We start from the raw sequence: 26,622 nt of genomic DNA on the forward strand, positions 1-26,622 counted from the left end.
CTGGGGAAATATTCAGGCCACCAGAACAGGAAAAAATAGTAGAACAGGTCAGTGAAATTCAGCCCCTTGCTGGGAAAGGCCTTCATTCAGAACAGAAAAGGATTAAGGAAAGACTCAAGTGTCAAATCAGATCTCAGTCCTATCATCACCTTCGGGTAGCTTTATGGATTTAGACAACTCACTTAGACCAGATGGACCTCAATTTCCTTTTCTGCAAAATAAAAGAAGTGAGAAAAATGGTCTCTGTGGATCCTCGCAGCTCCTTTATATATATGCATTTATGACTGACAGTGCAGTCTTCTTGTAAGTTTGAAGGATATTTTTGAATCCTGACATGGCGAACTTTGCGATCTATTGGCAAATTTTGGAGATACAGGTGCATCTGTACACATTCCTTTCAATTTGAACTCTCCACTTCCACACTTTCTAAAGAGGAGACAGGCGCGCACACACACACACTTACCTTATCTTTACACTTTATTGATTTAAATACTTACTGAAGATTATACACACAACACAGGCTTTATCTTGTAAGTTTTTACATTTTACAATTTAAAGTCTTATTTAGGTGATCTTCTGTGGGACACTGGGTTTATCAGTAGTCTTTAGCACAGTTGAATATTTTTATTCTGCTAATTAAATGTCAGATGTCACTGCTATCTCGATAAACTAATTCTCATTCCCCCTGTTACTCACAGTGTAACCCAGAACCCATCACCTTCCGTATCACCTGGGACTGGTCAGAAATGCAGACTGCCTCACCCCAGACCTACAAAATCAAAATTTGCATTTTAACCAGGTGGTCAGGTGATTTGTACGCACACCAAAGTTCTGGAAGTGCTATTATACATTATAGTGCTTCCCACATGCTTTCAAATGGGTAATTTCTTTTCTATGAACAACTGAATGAATGAGCAAACTAACTGTAATTTAGCAAAGAGAATGGCTGTAACTTGGTGACGTTAGACCCGGAGTTATCGAAGTCGGCAGTGGATAGTTTCTCCTGCGTTTTAAATATAACTCTCAGTCTACTTTTATAAATGGCAAGGGGCCAGTGAACGGGATGAAAAGGTTTATTCTGTTCAAGAACCCCTCACGATACTACATATATCATTAAAAACAATGTGAAGAATATTAAAATATTTACTATTTTCTATAGGACTAGGTAACCACCAATACATTATTTTTATCTCACTTTATAGCTGGAAATTTAAAAATTTCATAACTTGTTTCTGTCATACATAAAATATAAAGAGTTAAAAGAAAAATGCTTTTCAACTATGTGGTAAAAACTTGTGAAATAAGTAAATAATAAAATAAATCAAGGATATAAGAGTCAAGCACAAATTCAAATAAAACAGATCAGGCTTCTAGTTGCAACTCTGACACTGTATGATTTTTTAAAACAATTCACTGAATTTCTCTAGGTTCTAATTTCTTCACATAGAAAATGAGAGAATGGTCTTGATTTTACATCCCAGCTGTAAAATTCTAAAGTCTAGTATGTCTCAAAAATCAATATCATTCTGTTATCTCATATGTGTCTACTAGAATTCAATACGGAATCTCAGGAGTGGCATAAATATGTAATTCTGGGGTTTCGTCTATTTTACTTGCTAAGAAGAGAAGCATGTAGGCCAACTGCCACCTCATGGTGCTAATGTAGAGACATTGTCCCCAACAGAGTTTTACTCTTGGCAAGAGAAAAACAGGGATGGCAGAACACATTTTAACACAGGGAACATTATCTTAGCTTCCCTTCATTCTCAATAACTAAGTCAAACAGTGTATATCCATCCCCCTCACTAACCACCTAATTCACTCATATGGTTTCCGTGAATCCTGGGTGAACCAGTCAAAGCTTCCACCCTTCATAGTCCCCAAAGCACATAGAGGGCTATTGAGAGGCACTTATACCTGAAAGATATCTATAGTGGTTACTCTGGCACTAGAAAAAAACTGACAGGTCTTTCAGAGAGCTAATTATTGAGCCTGCTATTTGGTTCAATGACAGAATCGCTTGTTTATGAGAAGAACATACTTGTGCATTGCTTTTTCCATTACCGTTATTTCTATCATCATAAATAAGAATCAATAGGCCATTTCAAGTAGCATCTGCTCACCATCACTCAGCATCTGAGTGTCAGGCACATCAGTGTCCCAACCTCCTGGCTGGGGATTGAAACCCAACAGACAAGGAAAGCCCTTCAAATTCAATAAGACAGTATATATGTCTGTGTGAGCAACCTGAGGACAAGGGTGATCTGTTCTTTGTCTCTATATCGGCAGCACCGTGTCTGGTACAAGGCAGGCTATCCAAAATAAATAAAAGTGACTAAACGATGGGTGTATAGACAGACGGACAAATGGATAGAGCAAAAGGAAGGCTTTAAGATGTTATATGGAACCAACTGGATTTATTGGGTTGGTTAGGGGATGCTGTTTTATTAATGGCAGAGCTAGTCACAACTGATGATGGAGAAGTAAAAGCCAAGGCCAAACACTATCACCAACAGGGAGTCTGCCTTTGAGGACCAGCTCAGCAGAACATACACAGGTCCCTGCAGTCCTCACTATTAGGCCGCTCTAAAAGAGAACAATTCAGCACAGCAGCCCGTAAGGAAGTTAAGTGACACCTAAAACAAAACAATCCTCTCCACTGCCAGTGAGAGTCTTGCGAACAAAACAATGTCAGGTAAGGAAGCGATCAGAGAAAAGGTGGGCAAAAGAAGAACTGAGGTGAAGGGCGCAGTGGAAGAAGTGTGCAGGCCGAGACTCCAGTGGGGAAATAGGTACACGAAAGGTGCGAAGACAGGGAGAGATGAGGAAGAGCCACAATTCTTGAGGGAGGGTGTGTGTGTCTGTTTGAGAAGTGGAAAGGCATTAACTTTGAGAGTGGAACATGGGAGGGAAAAAAGAAGAGGTCAGATGAATGTCTCTAAATTCACACTGATAACAAGTATAAAAGATTCCTTTCTTCTTGAGAAGACAAAGGGAATTTTAAGTAGGATTAAGTAGTAGTAGCTTTCAGAACTCAGCAGACCTCCTCAGAAGCAATAACAACCACATAAATAGCTAAGTGGATGGTAGGAATTACTTCACTTCAGAATTTGGCCAGCATATCAAAGTTAACAGTAATATCACATCTTTTTGAAAGCTTTCCTGAGATTCTAGGAGGGAATATCATTTCAGTAAACTGTGCTGAGTTAATTTTAGGAAGAGGATGCTCCTCACTGCTTGAAGACATTCTGTCACCTGAAAATTGATATGACAGAACCCTACCCTGCTGGGAAGAGCTCTCTTATCCATGTAAATACACAGTGCCAGTATCGTCCCCAGTGGAAGAAAATAATTACGTTCACAGATTAACATTGCTGAAGGTAAAATTTTACTCAAAACATAACTCACAAATAACGCTCTGAATACAGCAAAAGGGACTCTGTAGGCGTCCCACTTGCACAGAGTTCCTTTTCTGACTTATTGTGCATGGTTAAAATGTGAACCTTGGGGGGCCAAATTTTGTTTGTAACTTGCATGTCTGTATACATTCATTTCTAAATTACACGGAATTGGACAAATTGGAAATATAAATGATTTTCCCACCCTAGACACTTCTACTCATGAACAGCCTGTCAATGTTTCCTCTTAAGGAAGTTTGACCATTAAAGTGCTAGATCATCTTTATTCTTTCGCAACAACAGGGAAGAAAACTTGGTGTTGATGGTAATTTGGGGCACAAGTATGTTCTCTCACAATTTGGAAATGTTCATGTGTTACTATTTTTTGTTTGTTTAAATTAAGTTAGGATGTTGCATTATATACTTATTTTCTACCTAGCGACAAGTTATTTCAGTATATCCACAGCAGAATTTGGATGAAAATCTGTTTATTGACCTTGTTCCCTAAGGGTATCTTTGCCCTAGCACTTGGAATAAACATCATTTTCATTGCACTAGAAACAGTTTTAATTGGACAGAGTGTTACACCCACATAAATCAAAGGAATCTAACGCAGACATGACACCAAGTCAGGATTCTACTACAACCCAGTTCAGTATTTATGCTTGTAATAAGTATCCAATACATTTACAGATACTAAGGGGCACCTATACTCTTCAACATTTATGGAAAATACAAGTTTAGAGAAACTGGGTATTCTGAAAATAGTCTGTTAAAAGTTATGTGATTAGTTAATAACTAATTTCCTACCAATTTTATTATATATAATGTATGTAAGAAGAACTGTGTTCACCCAATTCATTAACTGGTAATTTTCATTAAACAGTCTAAACAACAATAGGACATGAATATGCAGATGATCAAATAATAACATTCAGAGTTCAGAATTAAACACAGTGTGAAATATATTTGAACGAAAAACACAGAAGGTACTCTGTTCATAAACTCTCCCTTCAAATCCTCCTATAAAGTGGACCCTCTTTATTTCCCACTATTCCTTAACACGCACCCCTTCTCCAATGAGCTGGGCCTCTTCACTCTTCCTCACACATCCCCGTGTCCTACTCCAGGACTTTGCTCTGCTGACCCACCTTGTCCCTCATCTTGGATGCTCTTCCTCAAGTCTTTATTAGCAAGCACTCACCTCCTCCATGAAGCTTTGAATTTTACAACTTGAACTTAGTCGTATGAACTTCCCTAATATCTATGTCCAAATTTACCATTTAATTATAAAACTTCCCCCTCTGCTTATGTACATTTGTCCGTATCTTTTTTTAACTTAATCACAGTATTTAAAAATAATACCTTCCTCTTCATACTTCTCCCTAAAGTTTCTGTCAATATCCTACTCCACATTTAATTTCTCTTGTCCTAGTTATTCTTTCTGAATACTGGGTTTATCTGAAAACACGCTTCCGTGTGCGGTATGCTAAAGAAAACGTCTGTACCCCGGCTTCTTTCCCAAGTTCTCCTGCCATATCTACTTTCTTTTTCTGCCAAACTTCCTGAACAAGCATTCTTTCCTCTGCTTCCTTTATTCCAGTTCTGTCCCACAACCTGAGTCTCTCTCTCTCACTTCCTATGCCTCAGCCATGCCTCTCTGCAGCACTGGAAGTGAGTGCACCCCATCTTATTTCCTGGAAACTAAGAAAACATTGGCTTTCAGTTCAGCTCCTTCTTAAACTCACCTACTCAGTTTCCTTTCCTGGCTCCTCCCCTGGAGTCTTCAATTGTCATTCCTCATCTCTGCTCAATCTCCGGTGGCAATTATGTCTTTAACTCCCAGGTCTCCATCTGCCACTTCCTAATAGGTATTTTTAGTGCTGAACACTCTGTGGGGTCACAGACCTTATGCTGCCACCTGCTGGGCAGTTCCACAGGGGCTACCAAATTCATTAGTCCCTCCAAATCCACCATTCATCTGTATTCTCTGTTAAGTAAGCACATCACCATTTTCCTAGACCTAGCTGGTAGAGATTTAATATTCAGAATTTCCACTACTAGTTACCACCCGCAGTGCTACTCACTCACCAGGTAGTGTAAATACCACCTACTAGACTTCTGTCCACTGTGATCTTCCCCGTAACTCACAAGCCCTTGTCTAGGCCATGACTGCCCATCACCAGAACTACTGATGGGCCCTAACTGACCCTTCTCCTTTCTCTTCTGTGATCTCCAATCCTACTTACACTTCTGCCAGAGGTGTCTTCTTGAAACAGGTATCTGAACAATGCCCTGGATAAAAAGCCTCAAGGAATTGTATTCTATATATAAGATAAAGCCCACACCCGTCAGCTCTGGAGCTTCTAGAAAGAACTTGAAGAACTCACATGACCTGGCCCCAGCTTATCTCTTTAGCTTCATCTGCCCTCATGCTCCCTCTCACTCACTACCTCACTCTCACTCACTCCAGCCTCCCTACCTTTTTCCCTTACCTTGAACGAGAGAGACTTGCCTGAGATCCTGCAATGGGCTGACCTCATATCTTCACACAGCTGACACCTTCCGTCTATTCAGGTCTCATCTCAAATGTCACCTCGTAGGTGCAGCATTTTGTGACTGCACAGTCTAACTGCCACCCTCCCTGCCAATACCACCTGATCACCCTTTCACGTTTACTCTATTTCCTGTAAGCATATCTCAGCATCTGGAAATCTCTATTCCTTTATACGTTTACCTAGTGTCTGTCTCCTCACACTCGAATGTGAGCCCTGTGAGCACAGATACCTTGTCTCCCTCCGTCACTCCAGCTCCCAGATCAGTGCCCAGCACACAGGGAACCTGAAGGCATATCCCTCCACATCCTCACCCACGCGCGGCTTATATGTCCACGCCAGCGTTTCTCACAGCACATCTTGTATTTGAACAGCTCTTTCCAAAGGAAGTGAGTAGAGGGAAGGGAGGATGTATCAAAATATGGGAGTGAGGGAGGGATGTGTGGTTGTAAAACACTCCTTCAAGTTTTGCAGTATTCAGTGTAGAGGGTGTCCAACCTTTTGGCATCTCTGGGCCACACTGGAAAAAGGAGAGTTGTCTTGGTCCACACATTAAATACACTGTGACATGTAATCACAAAAACATCTCATAATGCTTTCAGTCAATTTACAATTTTGTGCTGGGCCACATTCACAACTATCCTGGGCTACAGGTGGCCCACAGGCACAGGCTGGACACCCCTGGCAGAGGACTTATTTATCGTTGTTAACATTACCCGTCTAATGTTTCATAGTTTTTTTGATCATACAATAAACAGTGGCCTTTGAATTTCCTTTTCTGTGTGTCAGTTTCTTATATAATATATATGTAAAATGGATTTTTAAAAATTTGTATTGACTTGTTAAATGTAATACTTAGCTCTAAGTAATTTTTAATATTCCATATATATTTCTATGCATATAATTATGATATGTGCAATTAAAATGTTTAATTCCTACATTTATAATATGAATATTTAATATCACTATTATTTTTAAGAACAAGATATATAAAACAAATCACTAAAAATTATAGCTGCTAGTGCTATGCAGGATATTGAAGACACTAGTATTATAGGGGACATGCATTAAAATAGTTTTTAAAAAATGATGTCTTACAGCAAATTATTATAATTCATCATCTTTACTACATTTTAAGCTCCTGGAGAACAATATCATGTCTTGTTTATTTGTCCATATCTCACCAATCCCAATGAAGTGCTTTGTCCAAAGTAGAAACTCAATAAATGTTTTTTTAAGTAGGACTAAAATATCCCAGCACACAGCCCATGTCCAATAAATACTTAGTTAACTGTAGAACCAATGAGCCTGTCGAATGATGACTGTACGCTCAGCCCTGCTCAGAAACTACAACGAGAGACTCAAGGAAACAGAAAATACCCTTATCATTATCCATATAGAAAAACTTCATTTCTCAGGTAATGGAAAAACAAATGCACCAAGGAAAACATTTAAGTGGCTACCTGTGCATTTCTTTATATGACTGTTCCTTTTTCCATGTGATCCTAACTTGCATCCGAAATTCTCCTCCCAAAATTCTGCGAACCACACGTTTCTTCGATTATTGGCAAGAGTTCGGCTTCTAAAGTATCGATCAAATCCTATTTTAAAGAAGAAAGGTATGATTTTAACATTCCTTCATAATCAAAACCAACTACTGTCAGAGATCTTAAATAGATATTATGTTATATTGTGATCATTGCGTTAAAAAAACCCAAAATGTGTTAATAAGTGGGGGAGAACCAAAAGCTTCCCTGATGGCAAAAGCCAAGAGGAATCAGTGGACAATATTTCCACCCCAACCATTCACCATTCAGGCACCTGGCTCCAGCGATGAGCGTAACAGGAAAGCCTATTGTTGGTGTCATCATCTCTACCTCTCCCTCTCTTCTACGTCTCCCAGAAGCAGTGACCAGCAACCCCCTGACCTCATGCTCATGCTAAATATTCAGAACCAACTTGGACTTTTTTCATTCTCTCTCTCTCTCTCTCTCTCTCCCCCCACTTCTAGCTGGGGGTAATGGTCCAGGCTTCTATACTTCTACCCACCTCAAAATTTATCAGTCCTATATGTTCCATTTTTAGCTAATTCAATTAACTAATCAGTACTAATGTAATCTTCTGGAGTCATGGGTAATGGGCTAAAGTGTCAGCCTGCTAAGTTAATGACCTCATTGAAGGGAGACCACCTGGAAATAATGCCTCACTCAAAAGGATAATGGGAAAGGTGGGAATTTCAATCACTATCTAGACCATTGGCAAAGACATTTGGGAGACAGACTGCCTTTCAAGGATGCTTCACATCTTTGCTGTAGTGTTTACTCTCTCCATAGGGTCAGCCTAGCATCAACTCTTCACTGTCTGTGGAGCACGCACTCTCTCTCCAACAGTGCTGTCACCATCATACGTGCCCATGAAAATATGAGAACTGAGAGGGCAACACCATGGAACTCGCTAACATCATAGAACTAAGGCCAACTATAATTGCCTTTCTTAAAAAATATTCAATAGGTACTCCTCTAGTGAAAAAAATATGCTGGGTTAAGTAGTTACTGTCTTGATGATTCTGTCATTAGAACTGAAAATTCTATCCAGAGTCATCAATAATGGGTGTGTTTCATTATATGCTGACACTCTGATTTTGCCTTTGAGTTTTGATTTAATTGGAATGAAAACAAATTCTCTACGGTGCATCCTTACCATCAATTGATGTTCTTTTGGGCAAAATCGTCACAGCCCCTTCAGCAATTTCTTCCTGCTGATAAACAGGTGCTATTTTGGATCCCCAACTATCTGAGCCAATCCAGAGAAAATGCCCACTTTGGTTTAATTTTTTCGCTGCCTCCAATATTCTCCTATAGGAATAAAAATAAATAAAACATACCACATGTATCAAGAAACACTATACTTACGAATGTTACAAGACAGTTCTATCAAGTTATATACACTCAGTAGGTCACCATTAAATAATCAGTCTATCATTCTAACTGCCGGGTCTTATCTCTTAAAGGAAATATACTGGCAACTTTAACTCCAGAAGCTGTTAATTAGCTTTATTCTTAACCTCATTCACTTTATTCTATCATCCTTACTTGTCTCAGTTCTTTCAGTCCCCAGGTTTTACTCTATAGACATTTCAGACTTAGAAACTAGAAGGCTGTTGTGTCTCCGTGAACCAGAAGGCAATCTGTAATTGCATAAGAATGTTGCAATTCCTGTGAAATCTCACAAGATTTTACATTGAATATGAAATATGTTATAAAAAAGGATGTGGGCCACAAATCTGATCCTACATAAGGAAGAAGAGTAATCAGCACCTGATGTCATCTTCATTGGCAAACATAATCACTGCCCGAGCGTTAGGTGTTTCTAGCAGGCGTTTGATAATTTTTTCAAATTCTCCAGGTCTTGGTTCACGTGGAATTTTCTGTGATTGGGCAATGCAAACACCACCTATTTTTTTGAAAAAGAAGAAAACGATTCAGAAAGGGCATCTATTTAATTAACAAAGTTAATGAGGTTAGCTACTTTATAAAAACACATGAGTTGGTACAGAATATTGTTCCTCAAAACATCTGTTATTCTCACCTATTAAGAGCAATTATGTTTCTTTGCATTATAATGTGTATATCAAATAAATTACATCAATTACTTAATCATACATCAGACCAGGAGTACTTTTTCCCCAAGTTTAAACATCATCTTTGTGGACATCTATAAGAAAACTGGAGTGAACAAAAAAGTGTAACAAGAGTTAAGGAGTCAAGGAAGTTTTGGGGTCAAGAGCTGTTTTGATTCATTTGACAGTTGAAGGGCAATTGCCTGGACTAGTAAAAAGCATGAGTAAGTCTTTCTGATGCATGAGACCACCAATAGGAAGGTCCTTTAGCTACTTTTATTTATTAGTAGAGTTTTTTTAAAGTTAGTTTCCTCTTACAGCTCATAGTAAGCATAGCAAGATTTTTGTGCATTAGCATAATGACATATTATCAAACACGTGGTCTTCCAGACTATTTTAGACACAAGCAAGTCCTCAGTTGAAATGTCTCCACCATGAAAATCAAAATGGCAGACATCCCATGCCACTATTAAAGCAGGAAAAAAAAATCTTCTTTTGGCCTTTCCTTCTAGGGCAAAAAGAGACCAAAGACAAAAGTTTAGAATAGATATCTTCCACTGGGCAGGGATAGAAGAAGAAAGAGGTTTCTCAGTTGCAATAGAGCAGAGATGTAACACATGCTAATACTGGAAAAAAAGCACGTTAGCAATATGTTTCAGTTCTATTATGGTTTAAACAGGCTTTTTGAGTCAGTTGGGTATTAAATCACTATTCATACCATTGCTTCAGTAGGCAAAGGCATTTTTACTCACAAACAATTAGCAATGCATTCAGTTACCCAGAAGTTACTGGCACCATTGTATTATACATAGCATCAGGCTGGACACTGGGAATACACAGTCTAATCCAGGAACTACCATCCAGTTTGTGAGATAGGCATTCCAATAAATTATTATGGACTATGTAACAAATTTTAGAAGAGAATATATCATACGATGAGAGCACAGAAGAAGGCATAAGTAAAATGCTTGGGAGAGATGGATTTTAAAGGGCAAATACACAGCCATATATGGGGACAAAAGTGGAACACTTCTGAAAGAAGCCAAAGTGGGAAAGAACCTTGTTTGATCATGGCCTATGGTAGAGACTGGCTGGGGTTTGAAGTTGGAAAGAACGGTCAGATCTAGCTTGAGAATGGCTTTGTTAGACATGCCAAATAATTAGGACTTCATCTTGAAAATACCAGTAACCCACCAAAAGTTCATAAGCAGAACTACAGAATGGGCTTCATGCTTTAGGGAAAAATCTCAGGTAACCAAACAAAGAAGAAATGTCTAATAGCCAGACAACGGGTGTCCATTGTGTGGAAACAATGTATGATTAACGGTTGTAGAGTACTGAAGGTTTATTTTTCTTTAGCTTATAGCACAGTCCAAATAATCTCTGCAATAACAATAATCTTACCTTACAATATGCTCTTCATGGGTGGGAATTGCCCTTACTCCATAGATGGAGCCTGTAGTTACCTAGCCTACTGTTAATTCATTCATTCATTCCATAAATATGTATTGGGTGCCCACTTGTCTGTGTGGGGGCCATGGGATGCAGTGGTGAATAATAAAATAGACATGGTCTCTGCCTTCACAGATTTTAGAAATATGCATGAGACAGGATTAACGCAAAAAAAAGGTATATAATTATAAATTATGGTAAATCCTATGAGGAACAGCAATAGGAATATTTTTAATCTTCACTCAAGGATATGTTTATTGATTTTGCAGAGAGGGGGGTGGAGAGAGAGGGAGAGAGAGAGAGAGATGTGAGAGAGAAACATCTGTCAGTTGCCTCCTGTACACACCCAGATCGGGATCAAGCCTGCAACCTAGGTATGTGCCTTGACCAAGGATCCAACGGACAACGTTTTGGTGTATAGGATGATGCTCCAACCAACTGAGCCACCCAGCCAGGGCAGAGCAAGGTAATTTAATTTAGATTGGGCAGTGATCAGGAAAAGACTCCCTAAAGTGGTATCACTTAGTTGAGGTCAGGAAGAAGAGAGAATGAGGGTAAAGAACATGGGTAAGGGTAGGGAAAAGCCAGTGGAGTTAATGAATGATGGGGAGAGAAGTATGAGACAAAGATGAGAGGTAGACAGGGGCCAGATTGTGTATTGCTGTGCAGGGCCTGTGGAAGATTAGGAATAATTAAAATGTTTAAGTTTCTCACTAAATGTTTTAGTAGCCCACAAGAATATGTCACATCAATGCATTGTATGGAAGAGAAATGGTTGAGGATTGCTGATGTAGAAGGAAACCTGGAGTGGAAAAAACACGAGGCAATGAGCTCAGTTGGGAGGTTATGGGGATAGGAAAGGGAAACACAATGCTACCTATGCTGAGGATGAGCAGATGGAGCTGTCAAATAAAAATTGAATATATTTACGTTGTACTGATTCGATCTAGGTAGGAGGTAGTGAGAAATCACTAAGCATGACTTTTAAGGTCTTGTCCTTTGTGACCAGTTTATGTGATGCCACCATTAAAGCAGGAAAAATAGGAGAGTAAGCAGGTACGTGAAGGAGAAAAGCATGATTTTGATTCAGGACAGGTTGTCTTTGAAGTACCCATGAAAAATCAAACTGGAAAAGTGGGTCTGGAGTTAAGGAGAAAGAAGGGAAATGTAATTATAATTTGTCAGATGTTGACACAGTAGGTAGTTAAAGTGTTGGGAGTGAAGAGATCACTCTCAGGGAATATTAAGTCAACAATAAGAAACGGGGAATGATGAACTAGGAAAAGCCACTAGCTTTGGAGAGAGGGCCAGTGAATGAGACTTGGAAAGGAGTAATCTTGTAGTTTGAGGAAGAATCTTTTGGGACAAATTCTAGCAGTAAGTTGAAAACTATGTATAATGTCTTTAAAAATCAAACAAACAAACAGACAAAAAACTGTGGTGCCTGGAGGCATTAGGTAACTATAGAAACGTAAGACCAAAAGTGTAACACCCACTAGGGAACAATAGCTTTTTTAATGTATGACTGCCCTTTTAATTAAATGGCTGTGATTACTTAAGCATCTCATTAAAGACATGCCATATCTTAAGTATCATTCTGAGATTACCACTAACTTCGTAGCCAGAAGAATTGAAGGCTGGGAAATTTTTATTATGACTATTTCATATAAGGCAAACAGACAATCCCGGCATGGACTTTAGTCTGGATTCATTGATTTATTCATTGATTCAGGAGCTACTGAATATTTTTGTTAGTTAACTTGAGTATCTACATAGTCTAAATCCATTTCATATTCTTTTATTCCTCTGCCCCACCTAATATTTGTCAGCCTGGCCCATTTGTATTTTTCAGGAAAGTGGGATTGCACAATTAAATGACTTTGGCTGAACAAATACTTGTGGAGAAACTGCTCCACATGGCCCTTGGCTGTTTGGTACCTCAGGGATATTTTATTAAATCATGTACTGCATTGCTTCTCAAGTGATTAGAGTTAGAAGATTGGGATTCTCTTCCTAGCCCTGAAACTCATTCACACTTTCGATCTTCATATCTGTCACAAAGCCAGACAGTTAATCCATTCATAAGTCCTCATGGGCTACTATGTTTCAGGAGCTACAGACATTCAAAGATTGCCTGTCCTCAGCAACCTTATAATTAAATGACAAGATGTGCACATTAAAAAGCCACATAAAAATGTAAAATTATCTAATGATAAAAGATAAGTGTAAAAATATTAAACTACAGTAATAAGAAATGCCATCTGCCAAAACAGTCCTATAACATCATAAGAAGTCATTATATACTGTTAGGGTTTGATTTTAAAAAGTGAAATTTAGTCAAGCATTCAGGCTTAATCAAAAATATATTTTCTTATAATACTCATTATCTATTTTTCAGTAGACTCTCTGATTTGATTTGGACTCCCGGGGTGGGCAGGAGGAAGAGGAGTTGCCATCCATCCAAGATCATGTCTATTGCATCTACTTCTCCATACCGCACTCCGAAAGAGTATTGTCTTTCCGGCAGTACTCTTCAGTATTGCTCAGTTCTTCGGGAAATAATTTTTGAAGCTTAGCATTTAGGAAAAGAGTGTTGTAGAGGAATTTATAACTGACTGCTTTTTAGAATTTCCTGATTTCACTGCCTATGGAAAGTTTTTTCCTTTTGATTTGATTCAATGATGATAATTAAAAGACCATTTGTTCAACTTAACACTGTAAGCTTAGGTACACTTTACAACACTTGAGATGTCTCCTTCCCAGTCTCATTCACTCTGATATCTTACTGCTCCTAAAGGCAGAACTCTAAGGTTGGTGTTATCACCATATCTCTGAGGTGGAAACTGAAAAACATGGATATCAACAGCTAGTGAGAGGTTGGAACCCAGGTTCAAAGCCAGATCTGTTTGAATCCAGGTCTAGACTTTTCCATCATCTTGCCCATTAATAAATGACTATACCTGTTGCTTAGTGGATAAGCAACAGGATACAAGAAGTGGATACAAGAAGTTGATAAATACGATAAAGCAAATTTAAAGACTCTTTAAAAAACCCAAGAGGTTACCCCTTACAAATCTAATTGATAGTTATATAAGTATACTGGTTCTATTGCGTTTTAAGACCTTAATTAAAATACGTGGATCTCATGCAGATTATAGAACTGACTTAATCATCTTCAGTATACATGTAACCAGTCTACTCTCAATAAAATAAATAAATAAAATATACCTTAATCAAGTTTGTTAAAGCTATAATGTCAAAAATAAAAAATAAAGCTTCCTATTAAAAAAAGAAACACCTTTCCAATTGCTCCTGTAACTATCTGTCCTGAGGTAGGCTTTCCTGGGTTCTCTAGTCTTCCCCTTCACATTTGCACTGCAGCAACAAGAATTGTATTTTTAAAAGTTTTGTTATTTGTTCTCACCCTAGTCTTCAAGCTCCATGACTAATGAACCTAGTCTTTCACATGTACCACCATACCCCCAACACCTATCATTGCTTGGTACACAAAGACTTCGACAAATATTTGTTAATTAATAAGTGGAAGACCTGTAATAGATTCTGCTCAAATAGAGAAATAGATGTGAGAAAACCCTGTCTTCAAACTCCTCTCAGCCAAGTAGGGAAAAAATACATATAAATACATATTTTAAAAATAAGTGACATAAAAATATTGCATCAGGTAATATAGAGGAAGTTGCCAAAGACATGAGTTCTATCTCCCAGAATAGCTTTTAATGAGGTTCTATGAATTAGAATGTCACTTTAGCTTTAGTATATTCATCTTTAAAGTTGCACAATAATTTGCTTTTAATGATACAAGAGCAAATATGTAAACAATTCCATTCATAATTTTTATCTCTTTAGAAAGCTGAGACTCATGGGCATGTAGCCCAATGTCTCTTGTCTGAGAGATGAAAGGTTCACATTGATGTTTTGGTTTACTAGCGCAGAAAGATGCTGGAATGAGAAAGACAACAGCCTGGGAGCCAGAAGACCAGAGGGTGGGTCCTGTGTGACCTTGAACAAAGTCTCTTATGTCTCAGTTTCTTTACCTCTGTGACAGACTCATAATAACTATGACCCAGGATGTCAAGAGAATAAAATTAAAAGGGTAAAATGATAAAGTTATATACAAATGTGGTACATTATTACTATCATCAATAACCATGACCAGATAAGCATCATCACCAAACCTGAGATGAGAGATAGTTGATATTTAGATCTAAAACATGAGTTTGTCAACAGATCCTATTCTTAAACCCTTCACTATTCTTTGTATAATATTATACAAATACTTTAAATTCTGAGAAGTGATACTTGCCCATTGTCTGTAATGACTATATTACAGATTTACGCCTGTAAATAACTAAATTTCACTGTCCACTATTATGGGCCATCACAATGTGATAGAGGCAATCTCAATGTGAGAGAATATTAAAAGTTAGTTACACTCTCTTCCCCAAACCCCAGCTTTCTACCCAAAGGATCCAAGTCCCCTTTCAAAGGAAGTCCATAAGTATTTCAAAGATTTGGGTTGAAAAATTAGAATTTACTCTTTAAAAGAATAAAAGAATGGCAAACACTATTAAACTATTAATGGTGCCAACTATTAAGAAGTAAAGTTGTGGAAATAGCCACATGTTCTATCTCATTTAAACATTTGCTTATAGACTATTAATCACCTAGAATTTAAAATCTGAGACAATATTCTTGACAGTTGGGCTCCCCAGAAGCAGACCCTTAAAAGGAGTTTGAAATGTATATTTACCCTTGGCATCTACTCTATGGAATGCTGAGGAATGAAGCAGGACTAGACAGAGATGTCCAGCTGGCTGTGGCCCAAAGACAAACAGCCAAGGCCACAGGGAGCTCTGAGGCTAGGATGGCCTCCAGAGTTGTCCCCAAATTAGGTCAGGAAGGTGAACCATTATACCTCCACATCTATCAGTCATTGGATGTGGGCATTCCTGAGTAGAGTGGCAGAGACATTGAACAAGGCAGCTCTCTGTAGCCAGATAACCCTTCAAGGTGCTTTAGAGCAGTCCCCGAGGCAAGGGCAACATATCCTTCACTGAACGGAGATCTGATCTGATGGGAGACTCACCATACATACAAATTAAGATTTATAGATAAATGAAGATGTGTCTCTAAATTGACAATATAAGTCAAATAATTAATAACACTTTAGTGTTTAATTGCAAAACCCCTCTTCGAAGAGGACTTATCGCACAGAGAAAGGCAATGTATGAAAATAGTACAAAACTGGAATTGTAGCCAGCTCTGAGAAGAGAAATAGGGTCATAAAGCTCCCTGTTATTTAGAGTTTTGTTAAGCAATCTGAACAGATAAAGAATCATGTTTTTAGTTGTTGCTTATTTCTAAGAACAAAATTTATATTAATAATGCCCAAGGAAAAAGATAAAACAAGAAACAATGTCAAAGCACCAAGCTCCAAATGTGATGAAAATCAAAGATTAAATAATTAGAATGAAACTGTTAGCATAGGTAGCTAGATATAAATAAATGAAGGGAGCAAAGGGAATCAGATATTATGAAGTATAATAAGCTAGGGAGCTGAACTGGATAATAAGCCTGATCCACTAGGAAACTACAGCTTCACACACTCCCCGGGGACCCACCAGTTCCTTTCCTACAGATTACTGGGAAGCGGGGAAGGGGTAGAATAACAAAGTAGAAGACTAGATGGTATAGGGTGAAGTGCTTCTATTTTGAGGCATGTGGAACAGGCGCCAAGACAGACCATAAAGACCTATCAGTCTAGCCTGGGAGAAAGATCAGATTGGATAGAGGACACAGGACCCCAGAAGATCTAGGAGATGGATTGGTTATAGGGAGGACCCAATGCCAGCCTGTGAGAGACTGGGAAATTAAATAGTTATTTTGAAAAAGTGTCTAGCCCTTCCCGAGCTCAAGATAATATAATGCAAACTTAATAAAAAGTGTTTCCCCCCTCAGGAACACAAGCTCACCCCATTTGTTTCTCCATTCTCTCTCCATAGCAGCCACACAACCTGGCAGCCACACAAACTCCAAGTGCAAGCCCGGGTACAGCCATGCAGCACCAACCAGAGTGCAGCAGGGAACAGACTACACTGGCGGATGGGGACATATGTGGCCTAACTGGATTAAACTGAATTAGGCATGGCGCACAACTTTTGGACACTGGCCTTTCTTCTGCGCTTGACAAAGACAAGGATTTTTTTCCACAGTGAGGACAAAGGGCAATGAGATATTGGGGACCTGGGGACAACCTTCTATTTCCACCCAAATAAATCTTACCACCAGACCTTATCCTTCCATTTGGGTCCCTGAAAATGCTTTTCTCATGACACCGCGAGGACCCCATTTCCACTGGTTACAAAATTACTTACAAAGCTATATATAGAATATTAAATGGGACTCTTCTTTAAACAACATGATTACCACCAGTATCTCAAGTTTCACAATTTTGGTCATGTTAAGTTCTAAGTAAATCAGGTCAAGTCTCTGATTGTATAAATTGTTAGATCTGCATGATGGACTTTGGTTTCGGTACATAAACAAATCAACCTAAATAATTTTTTATCAGTTGTTAAAGATAATAACTAAACTTTTGGTAAAAAATTATTGGTCAACATTTTTGAGTGACCATTAAGAAATTGTCTATAACAGACTGTTTTTGTTCCAATAAAAATGTGATATAGCTAGTCAACTATTATGAAAGCACCTTCAGATAATAGCAATGAGCAGAACCAAATAAGGGTTTTTTTTCTTAAACACAATATTAACACATAAACTCTTAGGCTCCAGATCCCAACTCCAATTTGAGAGTGGGGAGACTTCCTCATCTCCATCAATTCTCTTGACCCCAACTGTCCTACAATGCAACTCCTTCTGACACTGTCTACAAAGATATAGCATCAGAACCCACAAGTTAAGAGTCCACTTCCATAAAACTGCCTCCCTCCCCAGTTTCTTACCTTTGGTTTTCCTGGCAACCAGCCCCATCCCTAGGTTAACTAAGGTTTTTTATTTTTCCAAAGTCATTTTGTTAACAGAAGACACCTTAATCATACCCATCACTTCAGAAATTCCAATGGTTTTCAGAGCACTGCGCCAGAAAAAGGGACGAAGACCAAATATATATTTCTTATTACAAATCACAATATCGCAACTCTCCACTCTAATTACCCTTAGCATCATTTCTTCTATCTTTCTACAAGCATAAGTAAAATAACAATTTCAGCTTACTGTAATTGGTCCTTTGTTGATAGTTGAGTTAAATTTGTTCTAAGGTTCAGATAAGTGTAATCACACCTCTTGTAACAGTATTTTCACTTCCTTAGGTGGTGTACAATTGGGACTTAACAGAAAAGTGCATCATATGACGCAAGTGTGTATGTTTATCAGCTTAAAGTGTACTTTATGAAAGAGATTTATCTCACACATTAAAGAAAAAGTGTTATCTTTAACAACGTGGATTTAAAAGAGCAAAATTACACTTAAATCTGTTTCTCTCTCTCTCTTTCTCTCTCTCTCTCTCTCACACACACACACACACACACATACATTTTATGCTTTTTCCTCTTATCAAAGCAATGAAATGAGGGAATAGAGCTGCTGCTACAAGAGAAGCATGAGCTAAATGCTGCTTCCCTCTGTGTCCCGTGAAGAGCAGCAATATGAACAATCCACTGCGAAAAGGAAGGGCACGGAGAGCTCCTCTCCTGCCCTGCCCATCTCCACGGGACTCTCAGATAGATGCTGATGCTCTGGAGGCAGAGTGGACTGAGACAGGCTCCCAGGGTCAGTGACCATTCATACTAGGCTTCCTAGTTCAGCCACAGCTCATCACAGATCCAAATGCCTGCTCGGGAAAACAGTGGGATGCTGGTTACAGCTGTCATCTATGGGGCACAACATCCTGGCCCTTCACTTGCTGGCTATGTGACTCTGAGTTAGTTATGTGACTTCTCTGTGCCTCTGTCCCTTACCTGAAAATTGAAAAGTATCTTCCACATAGGCTATTGTGAAGGGATTAAATAAGCACTTAACAGACACATTTTTTTTCTCAGAAAATACATTACCTGTAAATTATTTAAAATAAAAATTGACAAACCTCAAACAGATATGGTAGCTCACTTTCACCAAGCAATATCCATCTATGACATTATCTGTAGACATCTGAGATTTCATTCCTCAAATGTACATAGAATAATAACTCCTACTAGAGATTCCAGTCAATGGGGATGTTAACTGCAGAAAGTTCCACATTTAGAAGGAAAATTCATGCCCACAAAGGACAGCTAAACATATGATATGTTGCCTCTTCCCACACCTGAGAACTGGAAATATCTAAGGAGACATGGGCATGGGGGAAGAAGGAAAAGAGAAAAGAAGACAAGAGCGAAGAGACACTAGAAAGCAGACCATCCAGACCAAAAGTACCTTTCAAGGTACACAAAATATGAATTCCCTATAGGGTCAGAACAGCAAATGTGGGCTAGGAACAGTTGGAAAAGGAACTCTAGATTAATTTTAAGTAAGTTTTACTAATGTGTTGTTTGCATTTGAATTTATTTGGATTAGTTTCTTAGTACCATATTTGGAGAGTTTTGGGATTTTAATTTTCATGTTTGTTTTTGCCATTTCAAAGTAGATTTCCAGGTACTGGGGCCAACAGTATGACAGGAAGTTTTCAAAAGATAAAACTAATTCCCTGTAAATGCTCAAATACCCAATATGAACAGACTCTCTAAGAGAAATTTAATATTTTCCAGCCCATTGCCTGGAAAAACTATTATGCCCAAGACTATTGGAATCAAAGTGAGCACTGTTTAAATTTCTTACTCATTCTGGACTAGAAAAAACATTAGTATTAGACTTTGAATTAAGCTTATTATAGTTAAAAATAGCATTGGACTTTGAATTAAGCTCATTATAATTAATTTAGAAATTAGTAATTCAGTTATAGATTAGGAGTTCATTACAGAATTTAAATTAGTGAGGTGTAGGGCAGACATTGGTGGCATCTACCCTTCTTCAGTCATTCAACAGATATTTATTGATCACTTATAAAATGTCAGATGCTTTAGACACAGTACATACAACAGTGAACACTACAGAGCCTCTGACTTCATAAGGCTCATATCTATCTGGAGGGTCTAATGAAGCCTGGTACCTGTGGGCACTCACTAAATGGGTGATAAATGAATGAACAAGAAGCTCCTATTTCATGATACAGTGAGTTGATCTAATAAAGAGGCAATAAGTGTACCCATGTATTACAAATACCATCATTCAGAAGAAGGCGAAGTATCTCTGTATCTATATTATATTGTACACAACAAAGTCATTTCCAATATCTTCTACAAATGGAACACTCTCCACAGCATCTCAATAGCAGCTATCCAAGCGTGCAAACCATGAGCGTTCTACCCAGCATGCAATGCTTGTATCATAATACTAATGTTCATAATACTATTTATCAGCATTACCTGAATTCTGCCATATGTTGGTTTTCAATCAATGGTTCTTACCCAGAATAGCATTGTCAACAGATACTCAAAGTGGGCTGACATTCTCAATTTAAGAAAGAAGGAACTAATAGCTAAAAGATTATTATTATTTCAGCTAACTAACTCTTTAAAGCAAAAATTGCATCACCACCAATGTACAGAAGTGACTAACCTAAGAAATAGACTTTATAGAACAAAAATAAGCACCAAAAACATTTGAAAACTCAGCTTTACACAGATGCAAGTACTTGTGGTGTTTTTCTGTGTAATGCAACATCATTTTCCACATCAGGATTTGATCTATGTGTGTGAGATATAAAAAGGTTAAAAATATAGTTATATATTTAACTTCTTGGGTACAAATAAAACTACAAATAGAAGAGAGCTTTTGATAGCAAGCCATCTTAAATTTTAATTATTTAAAAGACTTTTTTAAAAAATTTAACAGCTTCACTAATTATAATTGATACATAAAAGAGCTGCACATATTTAATGTACACAATTTGAGGATGAGCCTGGACATATGCCTACATCTATGATACTATCACCAAAATCAAGGTAACAAATGTATCCATTATCTCAACAAGTTTCCTTGTGTTCTGTGTGTGTGTGTGTGTGTGTGTGTGTGTGTGTGTGTGTGAACACTTAACATGAGATTTACCCTCTTTACAAATTTGTGAGTGCTAGAACAGTGCCGTTAACTATAGGCACTATGTTGTACAGCAGATGTCTAGAACTTCCTCATCTTGCAAAACTGAAACATCATACCCACTAAACAAGAACTCCCTGTTTTCCACCCCTCCCAGCCCCTGGCAACCACAATTCTAGTCTGTTTCTATTAGTTTGACTATTTTAGATACCTCATGTAAGCAGAATCAGACAGTAGTTGTTCTTGTGAGACTGGCTCATTTCAGTTAGTGTGATGTCCTCCAGGTTAGTCCATGTTGTCACAACAGCACAGTTTTCTTCTTTTTAAGGCTGAATACCATTCTATTGTATGTATATTTCACATTTTTTAATCCACTCATTTGTCAGTGGGTACTTGGGTTGCTTATATATTTTGGATTTTGTGAATAATGCTGCAACAAACATGGGAGTACAGACATCTCTTTAAGATCCAATTTCTTCACATCTCTTCAAGATCCAATTTCCTCACAAAATATAACAATACTTGTTATATTTTGTTGTTTAGTTGGAGGTTCTTAGCGGGGAGGGGTTGTTTGTTTGTTTTTGATAATTGCCCTCCTTACAAGTGTGAAGTGATAGCTCATTGCAGTTTTAATTTGCATTTCCCTGATGATTAGTGATGTTGAACCCCAAAGTACAGACCTCCTGAGTCTAATCCTAATGGTCAAGTATACTCACTGTGCTTTGTTATTGTTTCTCAGCAACTGTCTCCTTGGTCATTAAATCTTCTCAAAATACATAATTCAACACAGCATCAACAAGTAAGATAGTATAATCAAAATGTTTTCTACCATCAGAAATAAGTAATTTAGAAAATACTTTCTGTTCTTGTTCAGGTTGGGCAAAAATTTAATTCATTAACATCCTCTCAAAAGACTGTCCTGCAGGCTCCTATTTCCCATAAACCCAGGCTCGCCTGCCTTTACGCACAGAGCATTGACTGAGCTCTCATTACATGAAGAATGCTCTGTAGGAATCTGGAGTTACAACGTGAATAAGAAGACATGGTCCCTGCTCTTGAGGCACTCAAAGTAAATAACACAATCTGTAAAACAATATTATATTACAATTTGATGTGAGAAATGCTGCAATACAGGAAAGCCTAGGAACAAGGAAGCAGGAGAATGGGTTCGAGTAACTATGAATTAGATTCACCAACCCCAGCCAGTCACCACGGGCTGCACGGTCAGAGAAGTGTGAAAAGTGTGTGTGTGGCACATCTATACACACCAGGATCAACAAGTCAGAAAACATTTCAGAAGTGAGCTATGGTTGCTTTAGGTAGCCATAAACCAGCAACATCTATTTCTAATCAAGGCTGCCAGTCAGCAGACATGTTCGGTATTTCCCATGAAAATGTGATTGGCATTAATAATTAAAATACAATGTAATAAACACCCTACATTTATGTACTAAAGGGGATTTAATTTCACTTTTCCACAATAAGAATAAACAACTCACTTTGGGATAGAAGGAACCCAGAGGAAAAAAATTAAATAACCAATAAAATGGCCACTTGAAGGAGAAATAGCAAAACATCAGTCCTAAGAACCCAGGATTTCAGTTGGGTTCAATAAATTTTAATCATAACTAATCAAACAGCTATATACATAGCATTTTTTATTTCAAGGTTAAAATATGTCAGAACTTGTGAGAAGATATTTTTTTTTAATTTTATTCCTATTACCGCGAACTCCGAAAATGTTTAAGCCAGGGCAAAATCACATCGTTTCAGTATTCACTATCAAACACACTTTCACTGAAACCAAGAAATTTCTACATCTTCAGTGTTATAGGAAATTTGGCAGGTGTGTTATTACATTTTGCACTACCTTTTATCATTTATCTAAAGGGGTTCTTGAAAGAACATTAAACTTTCAATAATCCTAACATCATCCGAGCACAAAAATGAAAACCGATCAGAACCACAAATGACAAAAAGATAACAATTCGTTACCTCACAAATTTCTGTAATATAATTTCTAAAATTTCTGTTCACGCAGTGACTGCTAGATAAAAACTCATCCTCTTTACAAATGTATTGTCTTAACCATATATAGTATATGAATAGCTTTAAAATGAAAAGCAATTTGGCTTGTGAAAAAAAATCCTAAAATATAAATAGTATGCCAAAAAGCACCGCTTCTATCCTTATAACAACAAGTTTGTTCGTGCGATGATGTAATTTCTCATCCCGACCGTTGGACCATGCCCACATTTCCTCTGTATGACCCAGGGCGGACACAGCCTCTCTGGCTTTCAGTTTCCTTATTTGTAAAGAGAAGGATGCCTGGCAGGATGATCTCAAGATTCTTTTGAATTTCAACATTTTGTGTTTCTATGTATATACCACATATTCTGCCTCCCATGAATGCTGTGAATTATGTAAGTTCTAATATGGGAATGGAACATCATGTAAAATATAATAAATCATTTTTAAAAGCCTAGAAGATATACAAGAAAACTTGTTCAATTCAAAATTACGAAACCTGGTTTCATGAGTCAGAGCATGACTGAGAAATTTAAAAACTAATTTTTAGGAGAGTATTAGAGTCTCAGTCAGATGCTTGGGATATGGACAGCAGTTCGCTGAAGCACTAAAATTGCTTGTCAGTTCAATAAGAATGAAATGGGAGTGAGGGTCAGGCATAGTCATGAAGAAGACAGACACATCTCTACGCTCATTTGTCCATTTATACCTTTCATTACACTATTCAATAATAGCCTCCCTTCTCCTCTCATCCTTTAATTTCTCTCTCATATTTCTTGCTACTCTTCTACTTTCCTTTTCTCCTGTCTTGTCTTACTGCACCTTTTCCCCTTTCAAAAGCCGGACAATGGTGCTAGGTCACCTGATACAGCAACCTTCCAATTACTTCTATCTTGTTTCCCTAAGGCTCACTAACAGAACAGCAGAAGCAAAAAAGAACTGTTATGTGGACTGGAGTCTGGTTAAGCATGGAAAATAGAACATGTTCATGCCCCGGCCTCTGTGGCTCAGTTGGTTGGAGCTTCACCTGTAAACAAGTTTGTGAGTTTGACTCCCAGTCAGGCCCATACCTAGGCTTGAGGGTTAGATCCCCCGTCCACTCGGGAGGCAACCAGTCAATGCTTCTCTCTTACATCTATGTTTCTCTCTCTCCCTTCCTTTCTCTCTATAAGCAATGAAAAAGTGTTTTCAGATGAGGATTATTATTTTTTTTAAACACAGTAGTTTATCTCTACTTCTTCCAAATATCCAACTAAATCGTTGAGTATAAAATTGGGGAAACAGAGAAGAAATGTCATCAGTGTTCTGAAATCTGAAAAGCAGATGATGACCAAGTCATAACTGACTTACCAGCTTTGAAAAAACTTAAACTAAAGCATACAAAGCATCGGGATAGGTGAGGTCACAAAAACAAAGCAGTCACTCCACCTAACAGCAGAAAGGACCTGGAAATGGGGGCTCCAGAGATTCCAAAAGTGGGGCTGAAAAGAGAAGTGGATAAAATCTTTGCAATTCCATTCCTCCAACTGCAGTCCCTCTGCACAGATCGGAAGGTCACTTTCTGTAGGATGAATTCAAGAGGATGAAATTTCTATAAAGTGAAAGCCTTCATGCTGAACGGGGAGCCCCTGGTCCCCCTTTGCCCCTTATTATCCAGACTCCAGCAGCATAACTTTCATCTCCTAGGCAGGCACTTGAAAGAGTCTCTTTTGGAGAAATTGGCCACAGGGTAATAACATGCTGACACTCACATGTGGATGTCTCCCAACTAAATGGCATGGCTACCTGCCCACTTTAAGGTACAGCCTCCAGTCAGTGCCACACTTTCCAAACTTCCAAACAGTTTGTCAGTACCACATTCTTAATTGTCACACCAGGCAGGAGAGATGAACTCAGAAGAGAGAGGAATAAGACATAAGTAGGAGATGACTTATAAAATATCAATATGCTCAGAGAGAAGATACTATGTCTGTGAAACAAGGATAGGAGGCTACAGAAACACAAACTTTCAGAGAACAAGAAAGAGCTACTGGAAGTTGGAAAGTAAAAGAAGATAGAAATATCTCAAAGATAAGATATATGAGAAAATATTGCAGATAATAAAACAAATGCTAAAAATCATCATTAGATTAGAGGATTCATTCAGGAGGTATAACATTCAAATATTGAAGTCTCAAAAAGAAAATAAAGACCATTACAAAAGAAAGAATGAATATTTCTGAGAACTGAAGAACACAAGTTTTTAATTGAAAACACCTATCAAATTCCTAGCAAAAAGAAAAGAGAAAGAAGAAGAAGGGAAAGACCCACACGAAGTAATATCAGCACAAAACTTTTAAAACACTTGCAAGGGGAAGCAGATTACAGAGAAAAAGATAAGGATTCAGAACAGCTTCACAATTCTCAGCGGTATAGTGCTGGTCAGAAGAAAATACAGCAACACCTTGAAAATGATGAGGAAAGCTGAGTTTTATTCTAAAAAAAAAGAACATATAACCAGCAAAACTATAAACTAGTGTGTGGGTAAAATAAAGTGTATTTTGGACATTCAGAAATCTAAAAACGTATTTACCTCCCATGCTCCCTTTTTAGAAAGCTTCTAAAGGATGTACACCATCCAATCAAGGAAGGTAACAAGAAAGAAGACTCCAAATCCAGGTAACAGGTAATCCAACAGAGGAAAGTTCAAGGGACTTCTCAAAGTGGTGATGGAGGGAAGTCAGAGTTAATAGCTGTGTAACTGTTCTATACATCCTCCAGTCCAGATTGGAGCAGGAAGATAGGAAAATCCAGAAGTATCTCCAAGAAAAAAAAGGAAGAGAAGTGACAGACTGTTTGATGTGTTTGAATGTACCGAAAGAATATGTACTGTTCTGCCAGAGTTTGAGGACAAATTCGTCATTGCTATATGGAAAAACCAAGCATAAAACAAGGCAAGGATTTAGTAAACCCAGGCAAAGTCGTATGCTGCATAAGAAGAGACACCATATGCACAGTAAGTCGTATGCTGCATAAGAAGAGACACCATGTGCACAGTCGTGAGAATACGAAAACCAACCATCAATGGAACCCAAGCCGTGATCCAATCCTACTGGGATTAGAGAAGTGTATATGCGCCCATGTGCACATGCACGTGCAATGTGTGTGCGGTGGGAGTGAAGTCATCATCTTCCATAGGAGCATGAAAGCTAAAAACTTAGGATAAGAGCAGAACAAGTGGAGCAACTAACGGAATTGAAAACAAATATTCTAGGGAATCAAGATTCAAATGTGGGGAGGAATGGGGTGGGTGACTTCTGTTTTTTGTTAAACTTAGTTGCACTATATGCTATATCACTTAGATAAAAGCTATGCTTTGGTCTCTGCTTTTTAAAGTCATAGTAAGAAGAAAAAGAAAGTT

General features: G+C 38.0%; 1 protein-coding gene across 1 annotated transcript in view; it reads right to left on the reverse strand.

Annotated features, from left to right (window-relative positions):
* Window positions 1-26,622, reverse strand: part of GRM8 (glutamate metabotropic receptor 8) — a 798,340-nt gene that overhangs the window by 438,594 nt on the left and 333,124 nt on the right. Inside the window, exons 3-5 of the mRNA XM_053927225.2 lie at window positions 9,271-9,406; window positions 8,654-8,808; window positions 7,417-7,554 (exon numbers count right to left, since the gene is read on the reverse strand). Of these exons, the coding sequence (XP_053783200.1) occupies window positions 7,417-7,554; window positions 8,654-8,808; window positions 9,271-9,406 (429 nt within the window). The remainder of the gene's footprint in view (window positions 1-7,416; window positions 7,555-8,653; window positions 8,809-9,270; window positions 9,407-26,622) is intronic.

Source organism: Desmodus rotundus, chromosome 6, assembly GCF_022682495.2.
Source record: "Desmodus rotundus isolate HL8 chromosome 6, HLdesRot8A.1, whole genome shotgun sequence".
Lineage (NCBI taxonomy): Eukaryota > Metazoa > Chordata > Mammalia > Chiroptera > Phyllostomidae > Desmodus > Desmodus rotundus.